Below are 27,295 nucleotides of genomic sequence, written 5' to 3' on the forward strand. Positions count from 1 at the left end.
AGTATAAAATTATTAGCACTCTCTGTTCATCAAAGTAATTATCTGCATATGACCATTTCCAACCAAAAGCAATCAACCATCATCTTAACTTTACAAGAGCCATCTAACCAGAAAATGGTAAGGAGATGCAACAGAAGATGTGGTCTGACAAACACCAACTGCCACAAAGTCCCCTCTGTGGACATATAAATCAGCTTCATTTTCTTAGATTGAACCTTTCATTGTTGCTCCATAAGACAATTCCATGACTGTCCCAATTTAAGTCACTCAAGTTTCTCAGTGAGTTAACAATTAGGGTTTGACTTCTGAATGCAAAATTTTACTTCCTACAAAGAACTTTTTCAAAGAGAGAGACCATCTTCTTTTAACACTCTACACATCGTCCTGGATGAGATGAAAGGGTGACAAGGAGCATTTCACATAATTATCATCATTTATACCTTCCCATATATTTCTATTCCCTTCACAGACACATCTGAGAAATTCAATGCACTTACTTCAAGTGTTGTGTTCCCTTGCTTAAATCTATGAGCAGTTCCCAGTATCTTGGGCCTTTAACTTTAATCTGCCAAGATAAATGTAAACAGTCAATCCAACCCTGGGGAAGGGTTAGTAGATAAAATGAAACCCACGCTTCTCCAAGGAAATGAGAATAAACTGGGCTAGAAAGAGATGGTGAGAGGTTAACAAGCCCATTTCCAAATGAACACATGAGTCATTTCTCAGGCCAGCTCGGCACTCAGCAAAGAGCTCCCAGTGGGGACCTCTCTCCCCGTCAGGACCATTCCCCCTGCTGCTGCTTGCCCACTGCTTAGAAAGCACTGAGAACGCACAGGCTTTTCTTTGGCTATCTGTAATGCTATGTTATTCTGGTTGAATCTACCCTTTGATGATCTCTCTATTCATTTCTTACTCACCTGTTTCAAAAGGTGGAGTTCTGGAAGAAGGGTGGGGGCCATCAATTCTTCTTTGGTTTGCTCATACCACTGAGTGCCCTTCACAAATAGAAGAGTCATCATTTACTATACAGTTAGGGGAAAAGTACAAAAAACATTCACCACTGCATGCTTTCCCTTCCCCGGAGGTTGGAGACAGACTCTCAATAGCATAAAACCCCCTCTGATACTGAAGTCTGACCAGACTACCGTCTGCGATCCTTGGCAGAGCCCACAGCGCCGCCCAGGGCTCCGAGCCCGCGCCTCACCTGCCAGCAGCACCGCGCCTCTGCCCTTGCAGGAGGCCTCTGGCCTTCCGCACGCTGTCTTCTCTGCCAGGAACGTGCCCAGCTCGGCTGGCAAACCTCAGTCCAGACACCATGTCTACCATGATGGCCTCCCAACCGCCAGAAGTGTTGATAAGAGCACGTGTCAGCTCCCCCCGCCCCACACAAACCTCCAATTATCTCAGGCTACTCTTACTGAATCCAAGCCTGACACTTCAGTGACAGACATTCCTTAACGACAGTCTTAATGAAATGACAGTCACCTCAACTTTGTATTCCAGAACCTAGCAGTTTTGGGGTTTGTTATTTTTTTGTTTTCCTGTTTTGACCACACCACATGGCTTATGGGATCTCAGTTCCCCAACCAGGGATTAAACCCATGCCACAGCAGTGAAAGCTCAAAATCCTAACCACTAGGCCACCAGGAAACTCCCTAGCACAGCTGATACACAGAAGGTACCGAACAATTCTCTGAAGGGAGCATGTGCACGCGTGCTCAGCGGTGTCAGATTCATTGAGACCCCGTGGACTGTGGCCTGCCAGGCTCCTCTGTCCACGGGATTCTCCAGGCAAGAACACTGGAGTGGGTTGCCATTTCCTTCTCCAGGGGATCTTCCTGACCCAAGAACTGAACCCGCATCTCCTGTGTCTTGTGCATTGCCAGATGAACTCTTTACCACTGAGCCGCCGAGAAGCCCAGAAGGAAGGACATAATGGCTTATAATCTGTCCGTGCATGTAAATCAAAGCTCTTTCATCACACACTCTGAAGCACTAGGCTGACGTCCAGAAATTAACTCCCTTCGTTCTTTGGAACGTGACTGTCAGCTACGTAAAGATAACAGGGACATTTACAAACTACAAGCTCTAAAAACCAAAGAGCAGCTGACGGTCCCTAAACTATTACATCTGAAGGCTACAAATGAGCCTGAACGGCCTGGCAGGATGTACATTAACTGTGGAGGCTTCAATTTTTAGGGGAACTCAACTCACTGTTGTCATCTTTTAAAGAACAACGCTTTCAAAACACTTTGATGTGCAAAGACAGATGAGTGGCAATAAAAAGCAACAAGGCAACAACAGAGGCAGAGAGCTACCTTATAGGTCACTTCTAAGAGGGCGTAGCAGGGCATGTTTGTGTCCACATCCACGGGCACCAGCAGTCTGGGTTCTGCAGCCAGCACGTACAGGTGCCGGAGAGCCTGGAGGTGATACCTGTTCACAGAAAACACAAAAGGCCGTGACAACGGGAGGCAGCACAGCAGCCCGCGAGGTGAGACACGTCAGAGCCGAGCGGCACCCGCCCAGGACGGCAGTCCTAAAGGGCGATGATGGGACTCAGCCAAAACATGATAGAGAGGCTCTCTTTTTGTACCAGTTACACAGAGGTTCTTGGTGCTTGTCACCAAACCGTTCTGTTTAAAACAGCTGATACTGTGACCAGCACCTCTTCCTTATTGTTGTTCAGTCGCTAAGTCGCCTCTGGCTCTTCATGACCCCACCGACTGCAGCACGCCAGGCTCCTCTGCCCTCTGCAGTTTACGGGAGTTTGACAAATTCATGGCCATGGAGTCGGTGATGCTATCTAACCATCTCCCTTGTACCCTAATCGATAGCTGACTTTAACAACTCAAAACAATCTTCCCTAAACTTACAAGTAAGAGACCACGCATCAGAGTTACACTAATTTTAACAACAATGTTCTTATGTACCATCTATCATTAAAGTTTGGACTTTAGGGATTCCCTGGCAGTTAAGACTCAGTGCTTCCAGGGCAGGGGGTGTGAGTTTGATCCCTGGTCAGGGAACTAATATCCCACATGTGGTGTGGTGAGGCCCAAGAAATTTTAAAAAAGAAAGTGCAGTTTGGACTTCACATCAGGCTACTTCTGTGAAAGCGGTCCTCTCGCCATCACTGGCTGCCCGTGACGCTGCAGCTCTGAGCAGCGGCTCAGTTCCTGTGGGCCTCCCTCTCTTGCTCCTTCCCTGGCAGACCACTGGGGCTGCCTGAGCTGAGCTCCCAGAGCGCCCTGGGTGTCACTGGGGCACAAGGGGCTATCTTCTGCCCTTCTTCCACAAACAGGAGAGACTGGCTGGGCCCGAAACTTGTGGTGGTTCTTTGCGCTCTAAACACAGAGCTGCTGTGTTATCAGATGGCTTCTCCATGTGTAGGGTTCTACTCGTCACTGCCACTTCTAAACTAATTCTTGGCTGCATTTTCTTGTCCTTTTGCCAGTTAAACAAAACTTCTCAGCATTCAAAGAGGGAGCAAACGGAATTCATACAGACATTGCCACTATATCAGATAAATTCGTCTCTCAGAATTAAACACTCTGGCCAAAGCGTACTCAGTTTCTCCTGCTGCTGTCTTCTGCACGGTGAGGTTCCCCTAATGATACCCCTGGTCTGGCCTACTTCTGGCCTTAGAGCAGTTCAACTGACTGGAGAATGGGAGAAGGTTGGTCAGGAATCAGAAGCCCAGAGTTCTTTTCTGGCTTAATATTTTACGAGAAAAACTTTTTAAAAAGATTTACCAAAAAAAAAAAAAAGATTTACCCAGGAAGATAACTAAGTTTAAGAAAAGACTATAGCGAATTTGGAAATGAGTCTGTGGAGCCAAAACACACTCAGACTCCCCTCCCCCCAGCTAACTGAAGAAAGGCCGCGTGAGGAACACCACTCGGCTCACCGGTTGTCCGTGCTGTGAGCTGGGAAGTGGGGGTAAAGGGCACACAGGAGGGCGGCGATGGACGAGTTTGACGTGCTCAGAGAGTACCTGCAGGACAAACACGGAGGGACAGGCGTTACTCATCACACAGCGAACCTTCAGCTTTCACAGCACACTTGAGAATCGGGAAATCGGGGTGTTGTGGCAAGGTGCCTTGATGAAACTAATGCCTTGATCACTGTGGGGGCGTCAACAACGGGAACGTTTTAGTCAGTCCTTAAGCCATTTCAACATGAGCTACTATTTAAGGCAGAAGTGACACATCACAAATGTTAAATTTCAAAACTTAACATTAGTAAGCAAAGTTTTGACCTAAGAGAGAACAGCAGTGAGAACAATGAGCGCAATTGTAGAGATTACAGATATTGAAAAAGTTATGTGTAAACTACACTGCCTTCTTCTCCAGTTTTATATATACCTGTTAATAGAATGCTGAAACTTACTTCTAAACATACAGGGTTTTTTTTTTTACTGGGTATCTCAAACACTTTTTTCCTTTCTGTAAAGCATAGACATTTCCTTAGAATGCCAGACTAAATAAAACAGGCAAAAGCTATCATTAAAAAGTTACAATGAATAAATAAACAACTATTCCTTAAAAAACAAGGTTCTGTTCATTATCGGTATGATAAACTTATCTTATAAAGGCCATACACTCTTAGTAAAGTAAAATCTTTTGAGATTTTCTTAAATTAATATTTTACTGTTGCTCAAAAACAGGGTGACTAAAGTTTTAGTCTTTCCTACAAATACTTTGAAATAAAGATGATTCTGGACATCACATAAAACCACTGCTATCACTACTCAATATACATATTTTTTATTATACATATATGTGTAGACATCCCCATATCTCTTTCCCTATCTCTTTTAATAATTAGGGTATCAAGTAAGAATTCAGTATTTATTATACACATATATATTTTATGAAGAAGAGATTTCAAAATTTAAAACATGGAAATACACCTGTTTTGACATGAGCATAAGCTAGGCCATTTTCTCTTTACCATTCTGATAAATCCAAAGATAAACATTAGATATTAATGTCAGAAATTCTGAGATTAAGCATAAGGGTTAACTATGCTAAGAGAAACGTACACCTTGTCCCAGAGTGCACACAATCATTCAAAGATAAAACAGTCAGTCACTAGAAAAGCAGCAGCAGGATGGGCAGGACGGGAGAAAAGCTTCTCAATATGCAAGCAGAGCAAGTAGAGTCCTACAGCATGTGATGACAAAAGATGAGACTGAATCAGAAAATAAAATAAATAAGAGGCTTATTTGGAAAGGAAAAAATATTTTTAAAAGAATTTTTATGATAATATTTCCTTAACCATTCTTAATTTTAAACAATTAAAAGACAAAACTTCTACAAAATGTGTCAAAAGGAAATGAATGCACATCTTTAACAATCTTGACTTTTTGTACTTACAGAAGGGTGTGTTCCAATGTTTAATTCACTCTCAATAGTGTAAAGTAACTACTGACTTACAGATATTGTGTCAGTTGTCCAAGGTCACAAACTCTAGAGCTAAATAAATGAAAGGATACACTACACTCATAGACTTTAAGACTCAACGATGTCAGATTTCAATTCCTCCAAACCAGTGGAAAGATTCGATGCAATTCCAATCAATATTTAATAATGTTATTTAGTTTGGAAAAATCACAAACAAATCCCACCATTTATATAAAATGTAGAGAGCCAAGAACAGAAAAACATATTTTCAAAGAACATAGCTCACTTTGGAGGATTTACTCTACTGGATATCAAAACTTATTATAAAAACTACAATAATTAAGTCAACTGTGGTACTGTGCAAGTATAGAAAAACAGACAACTGAACATAACAGCCCAGAAACAAACACATGTACATGGACACTGAACTTACAACAAAGGTGGTGCTGCCGAACAGTGGGGGAACGGTAAGCTTTTTATTAACAGCAAAGTGCCAACTGGGGCGAGGGGCGAGGGGGGAGACACAGAAAAATCAGTTCTGGGTAGATTTTAAATCCAAATGTGAATGGAAAGGCTTTAAAACTTCTAGAAGATAAATAAGAGAATATCTTCATTTCTGGTGGGTAAGGAAATATTTCATCAAAAGGACAAAAAAGGACAAACCATCAAAGAAAAATATTAACAATTCTGTTCATCAAAAGATAACATTAAGAGAGTTAAAAGGTAAGCCACAGAGTAGAAGCTAACTACAACATGAAGAACTAACAAAGGTCTTGGAATCAAAATGATAAACTAATATGGAATAGTCAAATTAATAGAAACAGAAAGTGAAACAGTGTTTGCCAGGGGACTGGGCAAGGGGGTAAATGAGGAGTACTTGCTTAGCGGGTACAGAGCCTCAGAGAACGTCAAGGCTGTATATTGTCACCCCGCTTATTTAACATATATGCAGAGTACGTCATGAGAAACAATGGGCTGGAGGAAGCACAAGCTGGAATCAAGATTGCCAGGAGAAATATTAATAACCTCAGATATGCAGATGACACCACCCTTATGGCAGAAAGTGAAGAAGAACTAAAGAGCCTCTTGATGAAAGTGAAACAGGAGAGTGAAAAAGTTGGCTTAAAGCTCAACATTCAGAAAACTAAGATCATGGCATCCTGTCCCATCACTTCGTGGCAAATAGATGGGGAAACAGTGGAAACACTGGCTGACTTTATTTTTTTGGGCTCCAAAATCACTGCAGAAGGTGACTGCAGCCATGAAATTAAAAGATGCTTACTCCTTGGAAGGAAACTTATGACCAACCTAGACAGCATATTAAAAAGCAGAGACATTACTCTGTCAACGAAAGTCGATCCAGTCAAGGCTATGGTTTTTCCAGTACTCATGTATGGATGTTAGAGTTGGACTATAAAGAAAGCTGAGTGCAGGAGAATCGATGCTTTTGAACTGTGGTGTTGGAGAAGACTCTTGAGAGTCCCTTGGACTGCAAGGAGGTCCAACCAGTCCAATCTAAAGGAGATCAGTCCTGGGTGTTCATTGGAAGGACTGATGTTGAAGCTGAAACTCCAATACTTTGGCCACCTGATGCAAAGAGCTGACTCATTTGAAAAGACCCTGATGCTGGGAAAGACTGAAGCGGGAGGAGAAGGGGACGACAGAGGATGAGATGGTTGGATGGCATCAGCAACTCAATGAACGTGAGTTTGGGTAGGCTCCGGGAGTTGGTGATGGACAGGGAGGCCTAGTGTGCTGCAGTTCATGGGGTCTCAAAGAGTTGGACACGACTGAGCAACTGAACTGAACTGATAGCGTTTCAGTTTTGCAAAAAGAAAAGGCTTTGGAGATTGGTTGTACAACAATGTGGATATATCTAATATTACTGACATTTAAAAACAGTTAAGATGATAAATTTTATGTTATGTACATTAAACCACAAATAAAAATTTTTAAATGAATAAACCAATATGAAAATGGGTAGCAAGAGATTTGGCCATCACCAAAGGAAATTTTCAGTTGGCCATCAAAGCTATAAAAAGGTGCCACATACCATTATTCAAGAAAAACAAAATGAGATACTACTACCCAATGGCTAAAATAAAAGGTAGCAACAGCAGTGTTGACCAGGATGGGGAGCAACTGGAAATTTATATGATGCTGATGGGTATATAAAATGGTAAAACCCCTTTGGAGTACTGACGGCATTATCTACTGAAATATAAAAGAAATATACACCCAATGACCCAGTTCTACTCACAGATCTGTACAGAGCAAAATCAAAAATATGTACAAGAATGTTCGTAACAGTTTCAAACTAGAAAACAAGCATATCCATCACTAACAGAGTAAGTGGATAACTGTGGTAAACCATACAATGGAATTCAAGAGCACTGAGACATGAATAAACGCCACCAGCAACACGCATGAATCTCAAACACAATGCTGAGCTAAAGAAAGAAAGTATGTGAGGACACACAGTATATGACTCCGTTCTAATTTCAAAACTAGGCTAACGTGTCAGAAACCTACACGGCATGTATGTTTGGGCAGAATAAAGTAACAGTAAATTGGAAGGGGCATAGCAGTTGGAGATGGGTATTTTGAGTGACATCTTGCTCTATGGAACATCTAAGAGATTCTCAAATTGTAGGTAGTTCATTGAGTCATGCCCCTATGACTTGCACACTATTCTGTAAGTGTATTTTTTCCAAAACAGATCATTAAAAGCCAGGGAAGTCGTACAAAAGGATGAAGTGGTCAGGAATGATAGATGCTAGAAAGAGAGCAAGAAAATTGAAAACAGCAAATCTCATAGGCTTTGGTGACTGACAGTGTTCATGCCTTTTATGAGACAACAATTTAGTAGAAGAGTAAAATCATTCAAGAGTGAGAAACAAGAAGTGATACAATGAAGTACTGAGTACAGACTCTTCTGAGAAAGGCAGTGATGCCACATGTGTTAGAGAGAGGATGGTAACTCTCCTAAAGAAAAAAAAAGTTGGTCGCACAGTCGTGTCCGACTCTTTGTGACCCCATGGGCTGTAGCCTGCCGGGTCCTCTGTCCATGAATTCTCCAGGCAAGAGTACTGGAGGGGGTTGCCATTCCCTTCTCCAGGGGAACCCAGGTCTCCTGCATTGCAGACAGATTCTTTACCAACTGAGCTACTAGGGAAGGCCCCCATGCTGCTGCTGCTGCTGCTGCTGCTAAGTCACCTCAGTCGTGTCCGACTCTGCAACCCCATAGACGGCAGCGCACCAGGCTCCACCATCCCTGGGATTCTCCAGGCAAGAACACTGGAGTAGGTTACCATTTCCTTCTCCAATGCATGAAGGTGAAAAGTGAAAGTGAAGTTGCTCAGTCGTGTCCGACTCTGAGCAACCCCATGGACTGCAGCCAACCAGGCTCCTCCGTCCATGGGATTTTCCAGGCAAGAGTACTGGAGTGGGGTGCCATCACCTTCTCCGGAAGGCCCCCATAGTGGGGCATAAATTAATTGATGGTTAAACTATATTACCTGCCTCCTCCCAAAAATAGAAGTCCGAGGGCCATGTGATGGGCTAAGTGGAAACCATAGTTCATTTCACCACCTGTTTTCATGTGTAAGAAGCGACAAAGCTGCAGCACCTTCAGGTTCCCCGAGCCAGCCATCACCATGGCGAGAGACAGCAGCACCACGCTCAGGCAAGTCTCCAGGTTGTAAGGACCTGTCTGGAGACACGAAGATGCCACACCACATCAGCTGTGCTACATAAAACTAAAGCAGCCAGCATTAGACTACAGATGTTCACAACTTAAAAACTCTGAAAAAATATTTTCTCTGATTATGAAATTTAAGTTCCAGGTGGAAAATTCAGACAATAAGGTATCAAGAAGGAAATAACAATTACCTGGAATACTAAAAGCTATAAACTTTTGGCTTTTCCCCCAAATCTTACCTATAGTATCTATCTTTTAAATGAAATTGAGATATTATTACATATAGTATTTTTAAGTTTTTAATCTATTTTATTATAAGCAATCTTCACTAGTAAAAATTCTTACACAACATGCTGTTGATAGCTCCTCTATATAACAGTGTAGATATACCATAGTCCACTTATTGACTACTTTTAGATTTTTTTGATGCTGCAAATTTTCTAAATAATGTTAATTAAATATTTTTTTTAACCAGGAAATAAAACCTTGTGGTCTTACTATCATCAGAGCAGCAATCCTCAATAGCAACTGTATTTTTTCTAAGTAATTTTTCCAACAAGCAGTTATCAACATTTAGTACTGAGAATGGCATAAGATATGACAATCCATGAAGGTCATGGCTTTTCTTAATTATTCTCTCATCATAAGAAATAAATGCCTTTAAGGGTAGTCACATTCTCAACCAACTAATATCCCAGAACTAAAATACAAAGGTGAGCCAAAGCCTCAAACCTCCCATTCTAAATTCAGAGACTGTACAGATATTTGGCAACACATAAGTAGTCGAATTATCAGTGAATTTTCTTCAAGTTTAATTTTATTCCCAAGGAGAACCATCATAAAAAGACTTACTACAGAAGCATTAGGTGCAGACAAATAAGTCATAAAATCTTTTGCAAATTTATGCTGGAAAAAAACAAAATAAAAAATTTAAGGTTAAAAGACACATACTAAGGCTCTGTAAAAAAGAAAACAGAACAGAGTAGAGGAAGATATTTCTTACCAAACAGTTAAATGCTGATAAGTTTTCTGAGCCAGCAAATCGAAAACCCAGAGACAAACAAGCTCCTGCAATGATGTAGACATGTGCCTGCCTGAAAACAGATCGCAACAGATTAAAATACTCTCCTTGTTTTGCTTTAAAATTCATTATTACTATTACCTGGGGACACAAATAATAAATACTCCTGTTCTCTAAATTAGTTTCTTTACTTCTGGGAATGCTCAAGTGTGCCTGTACTCAATCAACTGGCAGGTTTCCGTCTGCTTTCCTTCAGCAGAAGCACCGTGTGGCTCTAGCTGATAAAGTCTGCCTCATGCCTGCACTGTCTCATATGCAGCAAAAGAAGATAGTTTCTAACAATCACTGAGAATTTTTTTTTAATGAAAAGGATAAAAAAGGAATATACATAAGTTAAATCTCTGATACAGTTTATGAGGGTAAAAATTCTATGCTTTAGAGAGCTAAATAAAAAAACAAACTGGTGAACATCTGATAAACCATGGTTAGGAACATGGTGGATTTAGAATAATTACTCAAATCAAGGACAGCATTTCTCTTGCACAATATATTTCAACTCATTTATCTGACAGATACTGGAGTAGCTAATGTGTATTAGATGTTTCAGGACTTACGACAAAGTTTCCAAATTCAAATCCTCTGAGCAAGGCAATTCAATCTCACTGAGAGAAATACTATTTTCTCTTATAATCTGTCAAGACAGAAAGCAGAATACTTGGATATTAACATTCAAGTTACAAGTATCTAGTAATTTGAATAATAACATACTGCTTATGGTCATATTTACATAAGCTTTACCAAACCATCTCATTCAAAGGCCTATATTTTAATACTGACTGCAATCCAATTTCAGATCTAAGATGGGACAAATACTCAATAGGACTGGACTACTTGAGTACATTCTGAAGCAATAACAGAGCAGTAATATTTCACGCCAGTGAACTGAAATCCAGACACGATGGCCACAGAGGAGACCTGGGGCAGGAGTGAGGGGAAGCAGCAGGAAAGTCGAAAAAGGCAGTTGGAGAGAACTCTTAACCAGAGACATATGAATGTCTCCAGTATTCAGACTCATGAATGTTTCCAGTATTGAGCCTACCTTCCTGCCAAAGATAAGGTTAGTTACCATATTAGTCACCCAAACTGTCAATATGTTAATTTGTTAACTATTGTTTAGAAACCCATCCCTTTCCTTTTAGTATGAACAGGAATTTATTTTTTTTAAAATACAGAGAATATCTAACTTTAAAACCACGAACTAATTTCTCTTCACTTAAATACAAATAAAAAAGATAAAGCTATATATTTTCTAAAACTTATGAATGCAAGCACATAGAAGAAAAACTATGAAGATTTATTCCTATGACTCTTTTTAGAAGACATTTCAGGATGCTTTCTATAATAAACCAGTAAGTACTCAGAGTCATTTATGATACAATCTTCTTATATACTGAGCACCACCAAATCAAAAAAAAAAAACCTTGAAATACCTTCTCCCTTTCATAATCTCAGTGTGGTAAGCAATTACGTTGGCTATGTAATACAGGCTGATAACTACTTCCATCTTTCTTCCTCTTGTCTTTATTTTTAATTTGGAATGTATCTACTTAGAAATTGAATGACATTCTGAAAAACTGATATAACTCCAAAGTGAGCAGTAAATATATACATGGATAACCTAATTATAACATTCACTATATAAATTAGCAATAATATCATACAGGAATCAAATATTTCTATTTTGAAAGCAGGCAGTTACAAGCTCCTTTTTATCTTAAAAAGCATATAGCCTGGCACTTAAAGGTCTAGGTTCTAATCAAAGCAGGGCCACACATTAGCCCTGAACCACCTCTGTAAAACAAGCAAAATTATATTCCTACCTTCTAGGTTTCTGTGAGAATTAGAAGACTTAACCTACTCAAAGCTCTTAAAATTAATAGCTGGCACATATTCTTTGTGTTAGCTGCTATTATTATCATTATTATAGATCTGTACCATTCCTATCACAAGATCACACTTGATCATAAACCACTTGAAATCATCACTAAAAACCTGAGTTATAATAACTGTGTGCGGGGGGTGGGGAACACACTCTTCAGCCTAGCCCTTGTTATCGTTTCTACGGCCTTGTAAGTTTAAAAAAAAAAAAGTAAGAAATATAAGGTGCAATCAAAGGGAAACATGTAATCACTTATAAGCAGGCTGAGGCACACAGGAATGAACAAGAAAAAGACCACCGAACTGCTGGTTTTTTCCCCTAATCTGTATTTATTTGGCTGTGCCAAGTCTTAGTTGTGGCATGTAGGATCTTTCAGCTGCAACATGTGGAGTCTAGCTCCCTGACCAGGGATCAAACCCGGCCCCCTGCACTGGGAGCGCGGAGTCTCAGCCACTGGACCACCAGGGAAGTCTAAGACAAAAATCCTGAGCTCTCAGGACTGCCCCGGTACCCAGTGGCTAAGACTCCATGCTCCTGGTGCAGAGGGCCCAGGTTCGACCCCTGGTAGGGGAATTGGATCCCACACGCTGCAACTAAGAGTCTGCATGCCACAAATGCAGATCCCGCATGCCACAACACAAAGACCGAGGATCCCGCACGCCGCAGCTGAGACCCAGCACAACAAAATAAATATAAATAAATAGTTAAAAAAAAAATCTCAAGCGCTGAAGGCCTAACAGCCAGTTTAAGTTTTGCCCCACCTCTTACTAGCAAGGGTGGTTTTGGACCAGTCTGTCCTCTTCCAACGTAACAGTGAGGTACGGAGCTCTAGCTACTGTGTGCGAGTTGCTAGGAATGAAAGATGGAAAAGATACGGTAACTGGCCTTGAGGTCTCCTGACACACAAATAATCAAAAGTACATCGTTCCCACCCATACACTGGGAGCAATACTTGAACAATTAATAGCATAACAGTGAACAAAAAAAAAAAGAAAGAAAGAAAAAGAGAAACAGGTTGCAGAGTAAAGCTTTTTTATGAAGATGTTAGTTACTGTATTTGATACATGCCTTAAGTTCAAACAAATAAGCAGTTTATAAAGTGACCTTATTAACCCATTTTTGATGCTAAGTTGCTCCCTACAAGCAGCCCTGCTACGAAATCAATGAGATGACTGGGTGGGAACCAGGAGAAAGTAGAGAGACAGGCATATCAACAACAGAACTGTGAACTTGTTATATATCCTACTGGGTAACCCTAATATAATAAAGACCAAATTTAAAATTATTAAGTCTGAAGGAAAAGGAATGTCAGAGAGATAACTATATTAAAAGTCCAAGGACTACATTTCCACAAAACTTTAAAAATAGAAGTTATATAAAAAAAGAACTTACATGAATTTTCACTTTCCATTTGAAAATAGTTATTTGTGTACATGCTTAACCTCACTTTGAAAACTAAAAAAAATATAAACTTAGCAAACTAAAGTTTTCTCAAAATCAGTCTACATGTCAGATGCATCTTAAATGTAGCATGGAATTTAGGATGGTGTCTTGCATTTGCAAAGGATCAACAAACATATGCTGAATGAAGGAATAGAAGAAAAAGTATAATTTCATCCTACAACGTACATTTTAAAGCATACTTTCCAGAAGAACTGCTATTTTTGACATCTAAATACTCAAGGAGTTAAATGTCTGCCTAGCCCACGAATCATATGTGACCAGGGCAGACCCAGGCCCCACAGAATTAAAGAACTCAACTGAGACTAGAACTGGCACCCAAGAGACAGGGTTTGACATTTGATTCCAAGTAAATTAACTGCTGCTTTAAAGCAAAATGATTTGTGTGTGTATGTATATATATTTATGTGTTCAGTTCAGTTCAGTTCAGTTCAGTCGCTCAGTCATGTCCGACTCTTTGCGACCCCATGAATCGCAGCACGCCAGGCCTCCCTGTCCATCACCAACTCCGGGAGTTCACTCAGACTCACGTCCATCGAGTCAGTGATGCCATCCAGCCATCTCATCCTCTGTCGTCCCCTTCTCCTCCTGCCCCCAATCGCTCCCAGCATCAGAGTCTTTTCCAATGAGTCAACTCTTCGCATGAGGTGGCCAAAGTACTGGAGTTTCAGCTTGTACACACACATAAAGATAAGTATGCATGTATGTACACACGTAACACTCCTTAGAGGAATACAACAGGAACTAGAGTCTTTAAAAAGCAACATGCACATTTTTACTCTGTTACACATATTTTCTAATTTTCCTTGTCATGGCTTCTTAGCCATCATTTAAAAGTGGACATTTAATTTCCAAATACATGGGTTTAAAAAAAAAATATGCAGAATGTTTCAGACACAAATCAAAATTACTTAACATAAGAAAAAGAAATGCGACATACTTCCAGGAGAAAAGACCATAGAAAATCATCCTGAAATGACCACACTCTTGGCATGAGAAGAGAAGGATTTTAAAGCAGCTCTTCTAACTGGAAGGACAATATGCTCATAATGAAAAGACAGAAAATCTCATCACAAAATGTATGAAACTTTTAAAAAAGTTATATTAAAAAAAGAAAAAGTAGAAATTACTTAAAAAGGAAAAATGCAAATTTTACAACAGCAAAGTACAAAAATGAAAATTTTAAATTTACTTAATGGACTTAAATAGGAAAATGAAATGCCTGAAAAAGAGTAAGTGAACATAAATTCATAGAAACTATGCAATCTGTAGAAATGGTATAAAATATAACAGTCATCTGATTTTGACAGAGGAGTCACAGGAATACAATAAGGAAAAGAAGGAATACAAATGATGTTGGTGCAACTAAATATCTATATTTTTTTTTTAAATGGAAGCCTTAACCCTTAACCTCACATCATAAACAAACTGAGATAAAATATATAATTATACATAAAAGCCAAAACACTGGGTTTTAGAAAAAAATCTTCAGGTTAGTCAATTTTTTTTTCCCAAGGATACAAAAAAGCAATAACTATAAAATTGAAAACCGATAAATTAGGCATTATCAAATTTTTAAAATTTTATGCTCATCAAAAATGTTACTAAGAAAATGAATGGGTAAGCCATAGGTTAGGAGGGATATCTACAAAACATTTATCTGATAAAGGACAGGTCCAGAATATATTAAAAATTCCAGCAACTCAGTAAGACCCACAAAATTTTTTTTAAATGGGAAAAAGATATAGACACTTCATAAAAAAGACATATGAAGAAGCAATAAGCAAATAAAAACTTTCTCAACATGCAAAATGAAACTACAGGAAGATATCATTATGCATTAACAAGCAGAGCTAAAATTAAAGACTAACACCACCGGCAAGACGGGCAGCAGGCAGCATTCTCACACACCACTGCTCCAAGGGTAAAAAGGCGCAACGTCTCCGGAGAAAAGTCTACTGTCCTTAGAACACTAAACGTACCGTCCACTCTATGCCTAGGTATTTCCAATACTAAGTAAACACTCAAGAGAAATTAAAATATAAGTCCACAAACTATATTTATGGTAGCTTGATAATAACTAAAACCTAGAACCAACCCAGGTGTGAATGGGAAAAGGGAAGAGAATTCTCAAAAGAGAATGGAAAAAGAAATTGTGGTATATTCATACAATAGGATACTACTTAACAACAAAGGCTGAACTACTGATACACTCAGTAGTATCTCAAAATCATGCTGAATGAAAAGAAGTCTTATACAAAAGGGTTTATACTGCGACTCCATTAATAAAACGTTCTGCATCAGGCAAGCTTATACAGTAAAATATTAATTGCAGTAGCTAACTGGCTGTACGAGTGTTTGTATAACATTCTTTCAACCTTTATTTTGGAATTTTCTTATTAAAACATTGGAGAAGCATTCTAGCACTCTTAAGGATTTATTTTCCAAATAAAACAGTAACAAGGACATGGACAGTTAATTAAAGGGCAACACTTAGTTACAATATTTACAATATTTGGGGTTTTTACAAGAGTCTGCTTATTCTTTTAACTACTTGGCTTACTGGGTAAATATGCCATAAAATAATTAAAACAACTTATTATATACAAGATCAAAAATTGTCACAAAGTAGTAACTTTGATAAATGCATACTTAACTAGAATAAAAATGTCAAAAACACTTAGGTTTCTTTAAGGAAGGCTGTGGTCTGTGCTCAACATACAATCTTAAAATGAAAGTTCCTGTGTTTTGAAGAAATACCATAATCATCAATATTGTCTTCAAAAGAAGTAGTATTTTATAGGGTTTTAGAAAATCCCACAAGAAATCATAATTTACATGATTAAAAATAAAATAATATTTATCATACGTACGTACTTGAGGAACGTTGCTATCCACCCACTTGGAATTTGGTAAAATATCATCCCACAAAATCAGGCATCGAGCAAGCGTCTTAAAAATGAAATACAAAAAAATTCATTACAGCAGGGGAAGTTCACAGATTTTGTAATGATAATACCAGTAACAGAACAATTTAAGAATCAGTTCCCAACTGATGGAAATTTTCAAAATAAAGCTAAGTATATAATATCAACCGAAGCCACTCACTAAATTTAAGAATCAGTTCCCAACCGATGGAAATTTTCAAAATAAAGCTAAGTATATAATATCAACCGAAGCCACTCACTAAAACAAACTGAAAGTTTACTGGGTTGGCCAAAAAGCTCGTTCACATTTTTCATAAGATGTTACAGAAAAGTCCAAGTGAAGCTTTTGGCCAACCCAATAGAGGTATCACAAAAAAATCTAAAATTGAGTTGTTCATCATCGAAGTTTGGAGAAGTTGGAGAAAAGTTTTTAAAACTTGCCCCATAAATGAAAAGCCATAAGGAAAAGAATCAGTCTACAGAATTTAAAGCCTATCATATGCTAAAAACATACATTTAAATATCAAGAGGAAAAGTTTGAGGTAGTTTTGTCAAACAATTAGTCACAAATTATACCTTTAATAATATTACTGCATTCCTAAAAATAATGAAAAAAATGTAAAACAAAAGAAGTAATGAAGCCCCACTGAGTCACTGCTCATTAGGAAGTTTGAATAATAATGTGAAAAGTTAAAATGTTACTTCAAGTATTACATATCAATGTGGTTGCTTTATTTAGCAATTCCTACAGCTATATTTGGGAATATTCAAAAGAATACTACCAGTTATACACATACATGACGGATTAACAGTAAAGGCTTGCTTACGGAGACATTTTATATAGATTCCTCAAATTAAGAGAAATGAAAAACCGCGAAGTACCATACCCTAAGCAAGAGGAATTCTGGCTTCACGAAGTCCAGCAAATACATGGTGTCTGGAGCGCGGAGCCAGTCTGCGATGGGCCTGTCGGTGGTGGATGCCAGCAAGCGTTATTGCCCAAGAAGAGAGTAGACAGTCAAGAATCACAAGACACATTTCAGGAATTTTCTTTCCACTCCAACTACCGCTCTATTTTTTTCTCACAATACTTCACATCCTCCAAAGTAGTATCTGGTACGTGTGTATGCCTTCCTATAAGCTAAGTCTTGGTTTTATTCACTGAAATGTCTCCGGTGCCAAGAAGGCAATGACGTATGCTTTCATCTCAACAGGAGACGAATAAATCTGCTTTTACCCTTAATTTTGCTAACATTCACTTTGTCTAAAAAAGGAATTTACAATATTGAAAAATTTCTTGAATCTCAGACAGTGTTTTTAAATCAAAAGAGTCAAAACCCAACTTACTCTTCTATGCGAAATATAAAAGAATAAAATGCCAAACATCAACTTTCAAGTGCCAACACTAGTTATTGGGGTTGGGAAGGCAGAAGGTATGGTCATTAAGAAAGCTCTTGAATTAAGCAGAAACCATTTTTATGGATGGGAACCAGGACTATAACAATGCTAAGTATTTCTGATTTCATCAGTTCTCACAACATGCAAAATCAATGAAAAGGAATTTGGACACTGTTTGATTGTCAGTGACGTCAACTATAAAAATGAATAGAAACTGGCAACCGTATTGTCAGATGTTGAAATAACTGGCAGTATTTGACAGCACTAAAGCCAGGCTGATCTAGCACAGTTTTACTGTTAGTAAACACAGTAAGATAATTTAGTGTCACTACTGAGGTCAGAGTGGGGCTTCCCAGGTGGCTAAGTGATGAAGAATCCGCCTCTCAATGCAGGACATGCAAGAGATGTGGGTTTGATCTCTGGGTCAGCAAGATCCCCTGGAGGAAGAAATGGCTACCCACTCCAGTATTCTTGCCAGAAAATTCCCACGGACAGAGAAGCCTGGCAGGTCACAGTCCACAGGGTGGCAAAAGTCAGACATGATTAGGCAATGGAGCAATTCAAAATCAACTGAGGTCAGCCAGGCAGTGACTGTCATGGCAAGGGATGGGTGGGCAGACACGGTACCTGTTATTGGTTTTTAAGTAGATCATGGCCAAAGCGAGAGTGGCACCTGGACAAGTCACATCCACATTTATGGTATCTCCTTCCTATCAAAAGAAAAAGTTTATTTCTGTAAAAGAGCTTTGAATTACTCTAAAATTCTTCTGAATGCTAGCCATGCTTAAAATGAACATATCTACAAATGCTGATATGAAAACTACCATTTCTTAAACTAATTCCTTAGTTTCCAGAACTCTGATCTGTTGCTTGATCTGGACCTACCTTGATCTGGTAACTCGGTGACTTATGTTTCTCTCTGTGCATCCCAGCTTGAAAGCGCCTGTGGCCCCCAACCATGTACTGATAGAGCTGCTCGGGCACGTTGAGGTCCGACATCCCTATCAGGTTGCTGCCGTGCTGGAGGACAAAGGAACAGGGTGTGAAAGGAGATTTTACAGAGTAAGATCCCGAACACACGCCCATGACAAAGCACCAAGTAACTTCAAAGCTGGGTATTCAGGTTTTTTAATCAATTAAAATAAACATTTCTCATGAGTTAACACTCAGTCTACTAATAATTCACATTAAAATTATATAATACACATGCAGACAAATTAATACTTTCATTCCATAAAATACACAAAAGCTTCAAAATATACTTAATTTTACTAACAGCTAAAGAAATTGTTAGGTAGGTAAATGAAACCTGAACTATAAACATCTCAATCCCTTCATTATTGTGCCTATGAACTATTCCAACAATAATAACCATAGTAATAAAAATAACTTTCTGAACACTTAACTTTCTTCCAGGCACAATTCTGTGTGTTTAACATGGGTTCACTTACTTAATATGACGACAAGCCTATCAAACAGCTGCTGTTTTACAGGTGAGAAAAGGAGGCACCCAGATCGCACCCACGGTCACACAGCTACTAAAGAGCAGCAGTGGCCCTGAGACAGGGCAGCCTGGTCCCAGTCTAGGGAGGCGCTCAACTACCGACAATACGGTAGTTAAATGATGAGACTGGTCACAACCAGAACTCAAGTCCCAATTCTCAGTGCGACGCTTGTTTCATTGTATCATCTGCCCCCTTACCTCATGTGTCAGATGTGAAGAGTCAAAAACCTAACTGACAGCTTTCTTTATATAATTTAGTTTCAGTATAACCCTGTATTGGAACCCACAATCTTTAATCAAAGAACCCACATTCCAGCTGACACAGTCATTTAATGAAATGTTTCTGGTAATTCTATACTGTGTCTCCTGAATGGGGTTAAAGATGGGTCAGAGTGATACTGCATTCGGTAACAAAACAGCTGCTAACAGGGCGACCTTCTGGGGTATCAGGGTGCCAAAAGACAACTCTGGTTTATCTCTAGTAACTTCTACACTCTTGACGCTTCCCACCAGACTCATGTTTTCACTGGTTTCTGACTAACAGGGCTGTCACTTCTTCATCTTACGTCTTGAAATCTGTCTGACAAATTTCATTCCTAGGGTTCATTCATAAGCAGTTACATCTAAGCTGGGGTCAAGAAACCTGAAAGCCCTACTCTTCACTATAATTTCTCTCCATTTCCAAATCTGACACTTAGAGAAACATCCAGAAAGAAGAAAAGAGCTCAGAATCAGGGTCAGCTAAGGCAGAGCAGTATTCAAGAGTAATGTGTTAAGGTCGTTTGTCTCGACAAGCAGATGTTGTCACTAAAGCACCTGAAGGCATGAACTCTGCTTACCCCCAAGCAAACCATGCCCAGGGCTAAACCAGCAGCCAGCGAGTACGATTCTCTGTCGGTGCAGTACTCCATTTCTGGACCAGGGGGCCGTCCTATAAAACAGAAAGCAACACAGGTCAAGCTGGTCTCTTAAGAGCCTAAGTCGTAAAAGTTTTAAAGCTAACTTTCCAGTAAGTTGCCTAAGAGCTATGAATTCAATATAATCCCACTGAGAAAGATCTGACATTCTCACAAATGTCCACTACTTTTGGTTTACTACAAAAATAAAACCCAAACACGGTTCTTCTAATTTGCCAATTTGAAAGGAATGACCTTAAAATACTGCAAAACCTTGGGCTTTATAATAAAACCAAAAAAAATTACCAAAAAGTAGGAAGAAATTTTAAATGGGAGGAATGCTCAAAAAAGCTTTAATTTGTAATTTCTTTCCTCTTTCCTTTTGTTGTTTTACTATTTTCAAATCCATTCATTAGATGTGGTGTACACATGTTCAAATACTGATAATGAACAGGAAGGACACTTCAAGTATTTAAGAATTTTAATTCTTAACTATGCAGTTCAGTTCAGTCGCTCAGTCATGTCCAACTCTTTACAACCCCATGGACTGCAGCACACCAGACTTCCCTGTCCATCACCAACTTCCAGATCCAGACACTTATTTTGAATCTAGATAATACTAAGCTTTACTATGATATAATTTTTCTGTACTGATGCCAAAAGTCTGACTAGATGTAAAATTCACACTTTTAAAAAGTACCCTTTAATTCTAACTCCACCCCCTTTAATGCAGCAAAATGTATTATATTATACATATAATGTATTACATCCCCAAAAAAGTTCACATTCCTAGAATTTCATCCCTAGAAAAAAAAAATTTTTAAGAGAACAAAACAATTACACATGTGCAATCAGTAAAATGTTTATTGCTTAACAGCAAAGAATTAAAAACCACCTAAAACTCCTGAAAATAAGAAAATGATTGGGCAATTTACAGAACATCAACTCAATGAGCTATTATACAATATAAAATTGATTTTAAAAGCTATTTTTGACAATAATATATGAAAAGGACAGTACAAAAATGGTATGTATATGGTGACTAATTATACAAAGAGCATATGCCTATGAATCCACATGAATCTTTTACAGGTAATATACAATCTTCTATATACAAGATGAAAGAGCTAAGGCTGTGAGACATGTGTGATACTGGCATTAGATATCATCATGATACAGCCAAAGAATGTATTGCTATTGCTATTGCTAAGTCACTTCAGTCGTGTCCGACTCTGTGTGACCCCATAGATGGCAGCCCACCAGGCTTCCCCGCCCCTGGGATTCTCCAGGCAAACACTGGAGTGGGTTGCCATTTCCTTCTCCAATGCATGAAAGTGAAAAGCAAAAGTGAAGTCACTCAGTTGTGTCTGACCCTCAGCGACCCCATGGACTGCAGCTTACCAAGCTCCTCCATCCATGGGATTTTCCAGGCAAGAGTACTGGAGTGGGGTGCCACTGCCTTCTCCGAAAGAATGTATACTACCCCATAAATGAATAACTTTTTAAAGTCAGTCCTGAGGATCTTCTGACTATTTCTCAGACCCATCAGTTAAGCTATTATATATTTTGGTAATAGGAAATTTTACTTTGAGAATAACTTATTTCACCACTATAGTAGAAACAGAGGAAAACAATAGAATGGGAAGAACTAGAGATCTCTTCAAGAAAATTAGAGATACCAAGGGAACATTTCATGCAAAGATGGGCTCGATAAAGGACAGAAATGGTATGGACCTAACAGAAAATATTAAGAAGAGGTGGCAAGAAGACACAGAAGAACTGTACAAAAAAGATCTTCACAACCCATATTATCACGATGGTGTGATCACTCACCTAAAACCAGGCATCCTGGAATGTGAAGTCAAGTGGGCCTTAGAAGCATCACTATGAACAAAGCTAATGGAGATGATAGACTTCCAGTTGAGTGATGCATTGAAGTGCCAGTAAATTTGGAAAACTCAGCAGTGACCACAGAACTGGAAAAGGTCAGTTTTCATTCCAATCCCAAAGAAAGGCAATGCCAAAGAATGCTCAAACTACCGCACAATTGCACTCATCTCACACGCTAGCAAAGCAATGCTCAAAATTCTCCAAACCAGGCTTCAACAGTACATGAACCGTGAACTTCCAGATGTTCAAGCTGGATTGAGAAAAGGCAGAGGAACCAGAAATCAAATTGCAAACATCCACTGGATCATCGAAAAAGCAAGAGAGTTCCAGGAAAACACCTACTTCTGCTTTATTGACTAGGCCAAAGCCTTTGGCCGTGTGAATCACAACAAACTGTGGAAAATTCTGAAAGAGATGGGAATACCAGACCACCTGACCTGCCTCCTGAGAAATCTGTAGGCAGGTCAGGAAGCAACAGTTAGAACTGGACATGGAACAACAGACTGGGTCCAAATACGGAAAGGAGTACGTCAAGGCTGTATACTGTCACCCTGCTTATTTAACTTATATGCAGAGTACATCATGAGAAATGCTGGGCTGGATGAAGCACAAGCTGGAATCAAGATTGCAGGGAGAAATATCAACAACCTCAGATATGCAGATGACCACCCTTATGGCAGAAAGTGAAGAAGAACTAAAGAGCCCCTTGATGAAAGTGAAAGAGGAGAGTGAAAAAGTTGGGTTAAAACTCAATATTCAGAAAACTAAGATCATGGCATCTGGTCCTACCACTTTATGGCAAATAGATGGGCAAACAATGGAAACCATGACAGACTTCTTTTGGGCTCCGAAACCACTGCAGATGGTGACTGCTGCCATGAAATTAAAAGACACTTGCTCCTTGGAAGAAAAGTTATGACCAACCTAGACAGCGTATTAAAAAGCAGAGACATTACTTTGTCAACAAGTTCAGAGCTATGGTTTTTTCAGTAGTAATGTATGGATGTGAGAGTTGGACTATAAAGAAAGCTGAGTGCTGAAAAACTGATGCTTTTGAACTGTGGTATTGGAGAAGACTCTTGAGAGTCCCTTGGACCGCAAGGAGATCCAACCCATCCATCCTAAAGGAGATCAGTCCTGGGTTTTCATTGGAAGGACTGATGTTGAAGCTGAAACTCTAATACTTTGGCCACTTGATGCAAAGAGTTGACTCACTGGAAAAGACCCTGAGGCTGGGAAAGATTGAAGGCACGAGGAGAACGGGACGACAGAGGTTGAGATGGTTGGGTGGCATCACCGACTCAATGGACATGAGTTTGAGGAAGCTCCAGGAGTTGGTGATGGACAGGGAGGCCTGGCGTGTTGCAGTCCACGGGGTCGTGAACACTCGGACACAGCTGAGCAACTGAACTGAACTGGTAGCACACTACATAGTTGATTCCAATTCGTTCCTGCCCCGCAGTACTCCTGTATAAACATCCACTCTCCCGACAGAGTCTCCTAGTGTACGTGAACACTCGTGACTGGCTTTGACCTAGGAGCCTGGCTGGCATAACATAAGCAAAGGTGTAAAATGTGCCTCCATTATTTGGTTCTCCACTTGCCCTTCTGTCATCACCACAAAAGCAGCACACCCTCCAGTCTGGGTCCCAGAAAAAGTCATTTGGAGCAGAGTCTGAGCATCAGACCCATAGATCTAGAGCTTGTAGCCAATAGGCCCGGGCCAATTTTGTGGCTATCCTGAAATACATGTAGAAAGATCCTGAACAGGGCAGAACGAAACATGTAAGTACATATCTAAATTACTGAATGCACTAATAATGCTAAGAGCATCTCCATTTGTCAGAAAAAGATGACAACATCCAAGACACATTTCCAAAAAATGTAGACTCAGCTGAAAACACAGAAACTAAATTTCATCACTAACGTACCCACTAGTACATAAAGGAGAAAAGGAGGAGTCAAGCACTCCCATTCTGTCAGAAGTACTGTTGTCCAAGAGAATAAACACTGTGCTTTCAGGGATCAAATCAACTTCGAATTTTAAGTGCAGACCATTGCTGGACAAGGCCTGGCATAGACAGAGCAGGATAAACAGCACGCTCACGTGTGATTTTAAGAGCACGGGCGGGAATCCCAGGGCGGTCCAGAGGTTAGGACTTTGCGCTTCCACTACTGGGGTCCTGGGTTCAATCCCCAGTCAGGGAACTGAGATCCCTCAAGCCGCATGGCACACTCCCTTCCAAAAAGAAAGACCACAGACCACCTCATTAAACGGGGCCATGGGAGCGCAAATGGGCTGGCAAACAGTGAGCATGCAGACTATCCACCTGCAGAGTAACACAAGTCTTGGAAAACACTATCTGTAATTTTTTCTTATTAGTACAGCTCATTCTATGCTTACAAAACCTACTATTTTTTCCCTCATTCTTATAATCTTACTATTTTACTTTGGCTCCTGTGGAATGGGAAATAAACATGAGACCGCAGTGCATCGAAGTCCTACCTATTTCAGCCAACAGGACCTCCGCGGTATGCCTGTGAGCCGTCCCTTGATAAACAAGGCCGATGCCAACCACTGCAGCCACCTGGACATTGTGAGGAACGTCAAGCTCTGTGGATGTTGGGGGCAGGAGAGCAGGAATGTGGATGCTGAGAAGCCGGGTAACTGACATATCCATGGTGCCTAGTTTAGCAGCAGCAACACCAAGAAGCAGTCCAATGCTTGTCATCTCATGACCCTAAGACAGAGAAGAGAATGAGATGTAAGTCACTACCAAAACAAATATGCAACTTTCATAAAATACTTCCTGCCAGTAATTTTATTAAGTACTTTTATGTGACAGGCACAATGAGAGGCTCCAAGAATACATAAGCAAAGTAAATAGAAATGGTTCTTGTTCTCATGAAGTTAGTGCCCTTGGGGGAGAAAATGTGTTAAGCTAAAAAATATATATTATTAAAAACTCATTTAATGAAAAAGTAAATATTACATGAATATTTTAACAGAGCCTAATTTATTTTAATTGAAGTACAGTTGATTCAGTGTTGTGCTTAATCTCTGATGTACAGCAAAGTGACTCAGTTATACACATATATACATTCTTTTTTTATATTCTTTTCCATTATGGCTATGTCACAAGACTGGATATAGTTCCCTGTGCTACACAGTAGGACCTTGTTGTTTATCTTCTAACTGTAACAGTTTGCATCTACCAGCCCCAACTCCCCATCCATCTCTCTCCTTCCCCTTTTCCCCCTTGGCAACCACAAGTCTGTTGTCTATGTCTGTGAGTCTAATTCTAACAGAGCCTAATTTAGATTAAGAGGAACTGGGGTATCACTAGAAATCTCTAAATAGTAAACTTACAATAGAATGAGTACAAATTAGCCAAGAAAAGTGGCAAAAGTTGGGGGACGGGTGTCACTGAGATTTAGAAAGTAAGAGAAAATGATGTCAGGTGAGGGAATATATGCAGATAATGCCAAGATGATTCAAAAATAATGATGCTCGCATGACAACAAGCGTGTCAAGACAATTCAATGGGAAGAGTTTTTTCATAAAAAGGTGCCGTGACAACTGCAGAGCCACTTGCAAAAGAATGAAATTTCATTTACTGAAATACCTTACATTAAACATAAAAATTAACCTCAAGATGTAACTAAAAGTAGAAAACTCTTAAAAAGCACAAGTGTAAATCTACATAACAAGTATACACCCAAGTGACCTTGGGTTAAGCAATAACTGATTAGGTAAGACACCAAATGCACAGCAACCAAAGAAGAAACAGATGAGTTGTTGCCACTGTTTAGTCGCTAAGACATATCTGATTCTGTGACCGTACGGACTGTAGCCCGCCAGGATCCTCTGACCGTGGGATTCTCCAGGCAGGAATACTAGAGTGGGTTGCCGTTTCCTCCTCCAGGGGATCTTCCCGATCCAAGGATCAAACCCACATCTCTTGCATCTCCTGCACTGGCAGGCAGATTCTTAACCAACTGTGCCACCTGGGAAGCCTAGATGAACCAGATTTCATCAAATTAAAAGCTTTCGTGCTTCAAAGACACTATCAGAAAATGAAAAGACAACCCAAGAGACAGCACAATGGGAGAAAATTTTGCAAATCATGTACCTGTTAATGGTCTGGTATCCAGAACACATAAGGAAGTCTTATAACTCAACCAATTAAAACTAAGCAAAGAATGTGAATAGACATTAGTCAAAAGACCACATATAAACGACCAATGAGCACATATAAAGATGTTCACTATCATTAACCATCAGGGAAATAAATGCAAATCAAAACCACAATGAAATATTACTTCACACCTACTGAGGTGACTAAAATTAAAATGACAGATAACAACAAGTGTTGGCAAGAATGGACAGAAATTGGAACCCTTATGTATTGCTTGTAGGATTATAAAACGATGCAGCCACCCTGGAAAACAGTTTGGTAGTTCTTAAAAAATTTAAAAAGAGCTACCAAATGACTCAGCAATTCTACTCCTAGAAATATACCGAAGAAGAACGAAAACATTCATCCACACAAAATGTTCACAGTAGTATTACAGATAACAGTCCAAAAGCAGAATAAACTCCAACGTCCATCAACCGATGAGGAAAATAAGTCTATCCATACAATGGCTATCTACTTAGCAATAAAAAGGAACGACGAGCTAGTGCACGGTGTTAATATAACAGGAACAAACTTGAAAGCATTACAGTAAGCAAAAGAAGCCTCCCATAGGAGACCACCTACTGTTTGGTTTCATTTATATGAAACGTCCATACTGGCAAATCCACAGAGACAAGAAGTAGATGAACAGTTTGTCTGGCTGGAGGGAGAGGGGACAGCTGACTGCTACTAGGTAGGGGGTTCCTTCACGGGGTGACGAAGATGTTCTAAACTTAACAGTAGTGATGGATGCACAACAACAACGTGACTATAATACAAACCACTCGTTTTAGGCCACGAGAAAGAGTCTGGTTTGCAGAGGAGCTAAAACAGTCAAGCCCTACGGTTGGAGTGTGAAGAGCAAAGGAAAGAAATGCACAGAGTAGGTTGGAGAAGTGAGTAGGATCACACAGGTTCCAAAAGGCACATTAAGAGCAACAGAAGATCACTAAACAGTTTGAGCAGGAATGTG

The 27,295-nt window shown here is 39.6% G+C and overlaps 1 protein-coding gene across 9 annotated transcripts in view; it reads right to left on the reverse strand.

The window, feature by feature from the left end:
- The window catches only part of ANAPC1 (anaphase promoting complex subunit 1), a 108,576-nt gene that overhangs the window by 18,423 nt on the left and 62,858 nt on the right, over positions 1 to 27,295 (reverse strand). For 8 of the 9 annotated variants that reach the window (XM_086328316.1, XM_086328313.1, XM_086328311.1 and 5 more), the window contains 14 exons: positions 24,651 to 24,885; positions 20,198 to 20,289; positions 18,740 to 18,874; positions 18,482 to 18,564; positions 17,344 to 17,422; positions 16,407 to 16,481; positions 10,744 to 10,820; positions 10,112 to 10,202; positions 9,961 to 10,014; positions 8,927 to 9,120; positions 3,911 to 3,997; positions 2,319 to 2,436; positions 918 to 995; positions 498 to 565 (listed from right to left, as the gene is read on the reverse strand). In XM_086328316.1, coding sequence (XP_086184442.1) covers positions 498 to 565; positions 918 to 995; positions 2,319 to 2,436; positions 3,911 to 3,997; positions 8,927 to 9,120; positions 9,961 to 10,014; positions 10,112 to 10,202; positions 10,744 to 10,820; positions 16,407 to 16,481; positions 17,344 to 17,422; positions 18,482 to 18,564; positions 18,740 to 18,874; positions 20,198 to 20,289; positions 24,651 to 24,885 — 1,466 coding nt within the window. Of the gene's footprint in view, positions 1 to 497; positions 566 to 917; positions 996 to 2,318; positions 2,437 to 3,910; positions 3,998 to 8,926; positions 9,121 to 9,960; positions 10,015 to 10,111; positions 10,203 to 10,743; positions 10,821 to 16,406; positions 16,482 to 17,343; positions 17,423 to 18,481; positions 18,565 to 18,739; positions 18,875 to 20,197; positions 20,290 to 24,650; positions 24,886 to 27,295 lie in introns of those variants that run through there. The other variant, XR_015137459.1, reaches the window with a different exon arrangement.

This window comes from Bos grunniens, chromosome 11 (assembly GCF_055505025.1).
Source record: "Bos grunniens cultivar Pamir isolate PY7600 chromosome 11, Bosgru_T2T1.0, whole genome shotgun sequence".
NCBI lineage: Eukaryota > Metazoa > Chordata > Mammalia > Artiodactyla > Bovidae > Bos > Bos grunniens.